This window comes from Thalassophryne amazonica, chromosome 5 (genome assembly GCF_902500255.1).
Source record: "Thalassophryne amazonica chromosome 5, fThaAma1.1, whole genome shotgun sequence".
Classification (NCBI taxonomy): Eukaryota; Metazoa; Chordata; class Actinopteri; order Batrachoidiformes; family Batrachoididae; genus Thalassophryne; species Thalassophryne amazonica.
Genome location: NC_047107.1, coordinates 55,142,203 through 55,150,673, shown reverse-complemented (window position 1 = coordinate 55,150,673; position 8,471 = coordinate 55,142,203). Strand labels below are relative to the sequence as shown.

Here is an 8,471-nt window from a genome sequence, read left to right as displayed (position 1 = left end):
ACAGAGAAGTTTCAGAAGAAGCGGTTTCAGCATTTTTATCCGGATATTCCACTGTTGGAGATTTTTTTAATGAAAGACGTGCGGACGGGTCTGCGCTGTCAGGACGCAGCCGGCGCCGTGCGGCGGCACAGGAAAAACACCTGTGTTGATGGCTTTCAGTGGAGTGAGTATATGAGAGATTGTTTAACAGCTGGACATGTTCCAACTGTCCTTAAGGCTTCCAACAGAGGTGTTGTCCTGTGGCGGAGCGTCGCGGCGGCTGTGTTTCCGCATGTCTTTCATTAAAAAAAATCTCCTTTAACAGTGGAATATCCGGATAAAATGCTGAAACCGACTTCTTCTGAACTTCTCTGTTCTCTCACGACGTCCTGGATCAATAGAGCCTGAAATGTGGAGGTTTTCAGCTTGAAACAGGCTGATGACGCCGCCTGAGAGCGCTGAGTGACGTCTCGCACCGTGGGAAGTCCTTAAAGCGAAAGTATCACCTCAAAATCTCTCATCAGCCGTTCGAGGGTTCAAGCATGTCTGACGTTAAAAACATGAATGAAATCCATATAGTTTTTTGAAAAAAATTAAAAAGGACCTATACTTTATGGACAGACCTTGTATACACACCATACATACACATATATATATACATATACACACACACCCTTCAAGATGTGAAACCCAATGCTTTTCCTTCATTCACATCTTCATATGGTGTGATACCACTGGTAAGTCTCACTGAAATCCAGCAGATTGAGAAATTGCATGTCAGATTGATACAGACCCTATGCTTTGCAGAAAGTATTAAAAAAAATTGAGTATTGCTGGACTGATAAGCACAAAGAAATGGTAGTCATTTTACTCATTACAAGGGGAGGACTGCATGATTCAACAAAAGTATCAAATAAGTAAACTTTATTTCCCAAATTTCAGAGAGTTGTCAATTATGGGAAAGGGGGAAGCAATTACAGTCAGGAATGAATAATCTGGCATTTTATATTGTCAAAACCTAACCTGTATTATTTCAAAAACAAACATGCACAACACAAGATGTAGCCACAACTGTATACAAAAAAAAATACAAACTAAAACTCAAAACTGCAGAGTATTTTGAAAGACGTTCTATAGCCACAAAATGGAATCATAAATTAAAAGCCCATCTTAAAAGTTAAGATTCCAATAGAGGAACAATAGTGAAGTATTCAGTAAGGTCTCTCTCTGCGGTCCAAGCGATGGTCCCTGAAGGAAATAAGACAACAAATCCTTTGTAAATAAAGTGCAGTGTAACCACATGCTACAATTTTACAAGTACAGATTTAGCCAGCATGTTTGCCAGAAGGAAATTTACTCAGGTCTACCTCATATCAATCTTTCCACCAGGTGGGCCCATTCCTCTTCCACCTCTCATACGGTCCATAGGTGGTCCTCCACGCCCAGCCCCACGGAACCCTCCTCTGTCCATTCCACCACGTCCTCTGAATCCACCACGTTCACCCCCCAGCCACCATGGAAACCACCTGGCCCTCCGGAACCTCATGGCCCACCACGGTCCATACCCGACCTCCACGCATTCCCATTCACCTCTGCCCTCGCTCACCACCTAAAATGATGTATTGACCAAGCTCATGCTGAAATACTGCAGTTAAACAAACCAGACAAAAGAAAAGTAGCTACTCCATACCTCCAGGAGGGAATGGAGGGCCACCACCCATGCCTTCTGGTCTGGGAGCTTTGCACTGGTTGCACTCCATCCTCCGGCAAAGTTCTGGTGCCACAACCCCTGCACAGAAATCTATACATTAGCCGCTTTATATTACACGCACAACCCAAATCTGAAAGTGCAGGATGAAACCAAAAATCCAATAAATGGAGTAATTCTTAAGCTTGGTTTGACTTCTGTCACTGCAGACAGTATGAACCCAAGATACAGTGCATCCAGGAAGTATTCACTGCGTGTCACTTTTTCCACATTTTGTTGTTAGTCTTACGCCAAAATAGATGAAATTCACCCCACCCCCACCCCCCAAACCCCTCAATTCTCCACAAAATACCCTATAATGACAACAACTCCAGATGTAGAGACACTGCCTTGGTCGGGGTCAGAGAACGGAGCAGAATAAACATGTTTAAACAAATAAACTTGTTTTGTCTGTGGGAGGAACATAAGGTCCCACAGTTGACAGTGCATGGCAGAGCACAAACTGGGCATGAAGTCAGGAATTGTCTGTAGACCTCCAAGACAGGATTGTCTCAAGGCACAAATCTGGGAAGGGTACAGACATTTCTGCTGCTTTTGAAGGTCCACTGAGCACAGTGACCTCCACCATAAGGACCTGGGGGAGAAAGGCCTTTGTAAGGGAGGTGACAAAGAACCTGATGGCAACTGCCAGCCAAACATTACTGTGTAGAAGTGGTTATTTGTTATTTATGTCTGATATAAAATGATTATTAGGTAGGTCATTATGTATATATATATATATATTTTTTAAGATAAGGACTTGTCTGTAATTGCAATCATTGTTGAAATCTGTAATTTATTTTGTATATGTGTGAAAGTTGAGCGGTTGTGGGAGTGTGTGTGTCTTGACAGTGTCGGACTGTATGTGTGGTACTGTTTGACTGAGTATTCCTTCACTGTATTTTATTTTGTAATGGGGACTGCAGATGGAAACTAGCTATTTAGCTACAATCTGGTACAGATCATCTTTGTTTTATGAGTTTAATTGTCTCTGTACATTGTGCCTTTCAAATAAAGGCGAGTAATAATAATAATAATAATAACTGTCAGAGCTCCAGCATTTCTCTGTGGAGAGGAGAATCTTCCAAAAGGACAACCATCTCTGCAGGAAACCACCAATTAGGCCCGTATGGTGGAGCGGCCAGGCAGAAGCCACTTCTTGGTGGCAGCATCCTGCGTGGGGATGTTTTTCAGCAGCAGAACTGGGAGATAGTTAGAACTGAAGGAAAGATGAACAGCAGCAATGTACAGAGACATCCTGGACAAAAACCTGCTCCAGAGTGCTCTTGACCTCAGACTGGGGCAACAGTTAATTTTTCAGCAGGACAATGACCCTAAGCACACAGCCAAGATATCACAGAGTGGCTTCAGGACAACTGTGAATGTCTTGAGATGGTCCCAGAAAGATTTTCAGACTTGATCGGATTGAACATGTCTGGAGAGATCTGAAAATGGCTGTGCAGACACACCCCATCCAACCTGATGGTGACAGAGGTGCTGCAAAGAGGAATGGCAAAAACTGCCCAAGATAGGCGCACCAAGCTTGTGTGGCATTCAAGAAGACTTGAGGCGTAATTGCTCCCAAAGGTGCATCAGCAAAGTATTGAGCTCAATACAGAAGGAGACAAACATTAAAGTTGTTGTTGTAGGTGGTAAAGAACAAACTTTTTTTTTTACATTGGTGTCAGATCCTGCCGGCCTCGACTCAGGCTCTTCTTGAAAAGTAAATTTTTGCTCTATTGTACCTGGCTATAAGGTAAATTGGCATAAATCAGAGGCTATGGCTGTATTCAAGTAGTGCAGGCAATTTAAGTGGCTTCCAACAGGCATGAAATATCTGGGTGTGAAATTATGCGCTAACCTATTAGAAATAATGCCAATCAATATGACTTCCCTCCTCACAAAAAAAAAAAAAAAAAAAAGCCTGAAAAAGTGAAAAATGTTGAATTTAACCCTTTGGGGGAAGGTTACACCACAAAATGGTTATTGCACCGCAATTCAATTATCTGTCAATGATGTTTCCAATTTCAATATCTGGAGAATATTTTAGACAATACAATCAATGGTAACAGATTATCTGTGGAATGGGGGAAAAAAAGAGGACAAATTACAGAAGTTTTAAATAATAAGAAGGGATGGCGGGTTGTCTGTCAAATGTGGCGCTGTACAACATTGCCTGAGATGAGCAAACTTGTGAATCACTGCAAGGGGGGGTGGGGTTACTGCTACCGATGGGTAGCTATTGAGCAAAGAGAATACCGCCCCCTTTAGTCCAGTTGATCTTCTGACACAAAAAAAAAAAAAAAAAAAAAAAAAATCCATGGAAAGGCCAAGAGCCTAATCCAATTTTGCAAAAATGTTAGAACTAAATTTCATAAACTTGTCAGGATTTCCCGTTATAAACAGTTTATTAATCACTTTGGAACAATCCAACAATAAAAATGGAATTCAAAGTTTTTTGGGCTTTCTGGCTGTCTAGGGCCATCAGAAGCATATCAGATCTTGTTGGTGACAAAACAGTCACTTACCTGGATTTCAAAACAAAATTTAACTTGAGAAATAAATCTGAATTTTGGAAATATTTGAATATATATATATATATATATATATATATAATAATAAGAAGTGGTTTTGAGTAAGATACTTAAGCAGACATCTGATCAATGTTGTACAGACTTGCCTTAAATTACTCCAAACGTTCAGCCTATATGTTTTTTAAAATGTCATCTAGAGCAATGTATGATAAAAGTGAGAGTGTAAGACTTGTTTGGAAGAGGGATCTGAATGAGGTCATTGATAAGGACTCATGGCATATAATTTCCTCTCTGGAATGGTTCACAGAAGCACGAGGAAAACTCATAAGCTTCTTCATAGATTTTATAATACACCTACATGAGGGTACATTTATTCATGCTGTGGGCTTGTCCTGTGGTTCAACCATTTGGAAAAGAATAATTAAAATATGAGGAATGGTTAGGTACATGCTTGCCTGAGTCTGCTCAACTTTGTCTATAGGGAGACAGATCCTGTCTTCCCAATATTGCCAAAAGTAGTAGTGCTTGGTCTTAACAGGATTTGTTCTAGCTGCTAGAATTATTCTTCAAAATTGGAAAAACCCAGAGGCTCCTGTCTTTAAGGAATGGGTTAATTCCATGATGGATATAGCTTCATATGAACTTTTGGTTGCCAAACTACAGAATCGCAAAGAATCATCCTTGCAAATCTGGGAAGTATTTAGCGCTTATCTAAGGAGTTAGACAAATTGTTGTATTCAGTTTAATTTGGTATACTTGTATTTTGGTTTTAACAAAGTATTGAGCAAAGAGTGTGATAACTTACATACATGCGATTAAAAAATCATTAATAAATCTGCGAAAACATTTATCATGTTGTCATTATGGGGTGTTGTGAGTATAATTGCCATTTTGAAATTAGGCTGTCAAAATTTGGAAAAAGCTAAACGCTGTGAATGCTTTCTAGATGCACTGGATTTAATGTGTGTCAACTTCATTTAATATATAGCCATTCCTGAAATGCAGGAATGGCTATATATTAAATGAAGTTGCACAAAACATGCTGTCTACAATGAAAGTCAGCTAATGCAAGAATCACTGGTTTATTTCATCTTCAGTTCTCATAACATGCCATCTTTACATCATTTAGGGCTGCATATAAAATTCAACTACAAAGATACATTGGGCTATATAAAGCAATACATACGGATTAGGACACTCCCAATCACCAGCTCTCTGCTGCATATTTGCTCCTGTAGGGCCACCTCTGTTCATTCCACGTGGACCTCCACGTGGGCCAAAACCACCACGGTCACCTCCACGCCCCATCATACCTGAGTAAAACAAGAATGCATCTCCCAAATTACAGTGAATGCAAAAACATCCAGAAAATCGTGACATTATGTTAAAGTGTTATTCACTGGTTGTGTCAGCATGATTTTACATGATGCTCAACTGCGGCAAAGCTCAGAATTTGGTGCTTACCTCCACGGCCCATCATACCATCCCTCATGGGCATGCCACCTCTCATCCCACCCATCATGGGCTTGCGGCGTGCCATGGACACCTTGAGCCTCCGGCCCTGAAACTCTTTCCCTAAAATTGAAGATAAATAAAATGAAAACTTATTTAAAAATGAATGTGATGAAATAAATATGCATTAAAGCTATTTTGGTCACACCTGACCTTACAGTCAAACAAACATACCATCAAAATGCTCCACAGCTGCTTTAGCACATGCTGGCTCCTCATAGGACAGAGTGGCATCTCCTTTGGGCTTCCCAGATTCTTTATCTGTGTAAATGTTAATGGCAGGCTGGCCAAGCCTGCGGTTCATCTTCAAGGAGGGGAAGAAGAGAGGAAGGAGGTCGTCTTAGTGTTCACATCAGTTTGGTTCTCAACTGATGAGTTAAGAACTATCTTACCCTGATTGTTCCACATGTTAAAGAACTCAGCCATCTCCTCCAGGGTGGCTTTTTCAGTCAAGCCTGTGATGTAAATAGTACTGTTCTCGGAGTCATCCTGCTCCTCAGGCCGTCCTAAAATAAATGCACAAAATTGTAATGCAACAAAATTTAACAGATACTGCTTGTTATTTACGAGTGACTGAATTTCTACTCACCATATCTCTGTCGTTTTCGCTGCTCATGGGTCCTATCATCCATGAATTGAAAGGAAAAGAAAAGAAGTCAGTGAGCATAAATCTATGCCAAGAGTTACTCCAGAGTACTATAAATTAGCAGACACTCCAGTACACTCACTGTTGGCCGTATTTTAAAGTTGAAAATGGCCCTAAGTACACTTGCAATGATATTGAATGGATATAACCTCAGACCCTTTGGCAAATGACTTATTTATGAAGCCTCTAAGACCAGTAAATCCTTTTAAAAACCCAGGAATTCAGGTTGAGATTTGGTAAAGCAGTAAAACATTTGATACCTCTTGTAAATGTTATTTAACCTGTTAAAACTCAGTCAAATCATAAGCAGTGACTGAAATGTACCAAGTACCCCAAAGAAAATGGTCTCAGGCATTGAAGGGGGTGAAAAAAATGTTTTTGATGTGTTCATAGTTTTTTTAATACACCACAATATAACACTGATGTGTATCTGCCTTAAAGCTTTGAGGGACCTAACCAGTGTAATACTCGTTAACTTACCACCGGGCTTATTGAAGCCACCTCTGTCTCAGCGCTGCTATGGGGGAATAAATGGAGATATGAAGGCCTTTTCCCTTTACAGCCACTTCCCACGTCTCGAACAAAGTGGCTTGGTTGAGGGTGTAATGAAAACATTTAAACTAACCCAACACACTAAACACCATTTAACCATGTAGCATTTCTTTGCTAAATGACCATGACCTTAGTGACAGTTGTTCAATGCTACATTACCAACTTTGTCACTGCTTTGAAAAATGACCAAAATCCAAACATTTACAAACAAGCAGGCTTCAGAGCATTGATCTATACAATTGTATCAAACATGTCTACAAACGTCAATGTTTATGGTAACATTACATTCTGACAGGAGTTACAGTTAGTCAGTTACACAGGGGTTGCACATTGTTTCCCCAATGAAACCCAGCAAATTTAGATTCATACTCAAAAGACATACTGTACATACACTGATACGCATGCAAGTGATTTAAAACTGGTTTAAAACAGGACTCTAGTCTATACAATCACCTGTAACGTTTATTCTGCATCACTCCAAATAAGATTTGGCATTTTTATTTCAAGTACCAGCCTTTAATTTTGGTATAAAAAGGGTATCAGATGACTAAATTAATTGCCTTTGGATATTACTTTAACAACAGGACGTGCTGGGAAGAAGCATTAGCTGCTGCCCACAGTAGAGTGAATAACCCAGGATTGTGAGTAAAGCGCCAGTAATTTCATAGTTTGGATGCTTCTGCATGTTTTGCTGAAGTGATACAAAGATTTCAGCAGTGAGATCTCCAATGTGGAAACAGACACAAGTGCAGTCAAGATACTAAACCACTCCAGACCATGATGAGTCACAAGCTGTATTTAAATGTCAAATGTTTTGCATAGTGTAGTGAACGTGGCATTTTCTTCACTCCTATAACAGGTTAATCTTTACACCATTCATAAAAATGCATCTTTGCTTCTTTAGCAAATTTATGTGCACCCCTGGTTATTGACATAAGAAATAAGGCATTTGAATTTTCACAAAGTATTGAATGACCACTTTCACCAGTTAGCTTTAAAAATAAACATTTACAGAAGATAAAATAAAGGAAAAATTCATAACATGTTACAAGGTTCCCATGACAAAATTACAGTGTCAAATATTCCCACGAAGCTGTAAAAAGAAAACACCACCATCCTCAGTTGTTGGAAAAAGAGGCCACACAGCGAATCTTTGTTTAAGCTCCCTCCTGCTGCTTAAGTTGCCGGCCTCTGTACAGAGTACAGAGACTTTTAGAGAATAGATGGTTTTAAATGGCTCTCACTGTTACCTGTACGGTATAAATGTGACAAAGCATGTTAAAAAGTGTTCAAAAATAATGTGAACAAACATTTGTATTCCAAACCACAACATTCAAACATTTCAAAATGACAACCTCCCACCTCCCACAAAACATAACATACCTGTGCCTTTTTAAAATTTGGGTCAAACTTTGTTGTAATATACTAAAAAACTATCTACAACAGTAAAGTTTTAATCCCCTATTGCTCCCGGTGTGTAGTGAGCGCCTTGTATGCAGCA

The 8,471-nt window shown here is 39.8% G+C and overlaps 1 protein-coding gene across 1 annotated transcript; it reads right to left on the bottom strand.

Annotated features, from left to right (window-relative positions):
• Positions 1-1,546: 1,546 nt before the first annotated feature.
• Positions 1,547-6,172, bottom strand: LOC117510547 (RNA-binding protein EWS-like). Its single transcript, XM_034170303.1, has 6 exons — positions 6,165-6,172; positions 5,947-6,076; positions 5,725-5,835; positions 5,447-5,573; positions 1,670-1,768; positions 1,547-1,588 (listed from the first exon to the last, which is right to left on the bottom strand). The coding sequence occupies exons 2-6, from the start codon at positions 6,074-6,076 to the stop codon at positions 1,582-1,584; spliced, it is 474 nt and encodes a 157-aa protein (XP_034026194.1). The 5' UTR covers positions 6,165-6,172; the 3' UTR covers positions 1,547-1,581.
• Between the last annotated feature and the right edge of the window lie 2,299 nt (positions 6,173-8,471).

Bases quoted from the DNA above. Each gene is read 5' to 3' on its own strand.
- LOC117510547 (XM_034170303.1), bottom strand. From the start codon at position 6,076: ATGAACCGCAGGCTTGGCCAGCCTGCCATTAACATTTACACAGATAAA. The intron at 5,836-5,946 runs GTATGTTTGTTT...CTTCAATTTTAG, and splicing joins AGCTGTGGAGCATTTTGATG to GGAAAGAGTTTCAGGGCCGG. The intron at 1,769-5,446 runs GTATGTATTGCT...ATTTCTGTGCAG, and splicing joins GATTGGGAGTGTCCTAATCC to GGGTTGTGGCACCAGAACTT.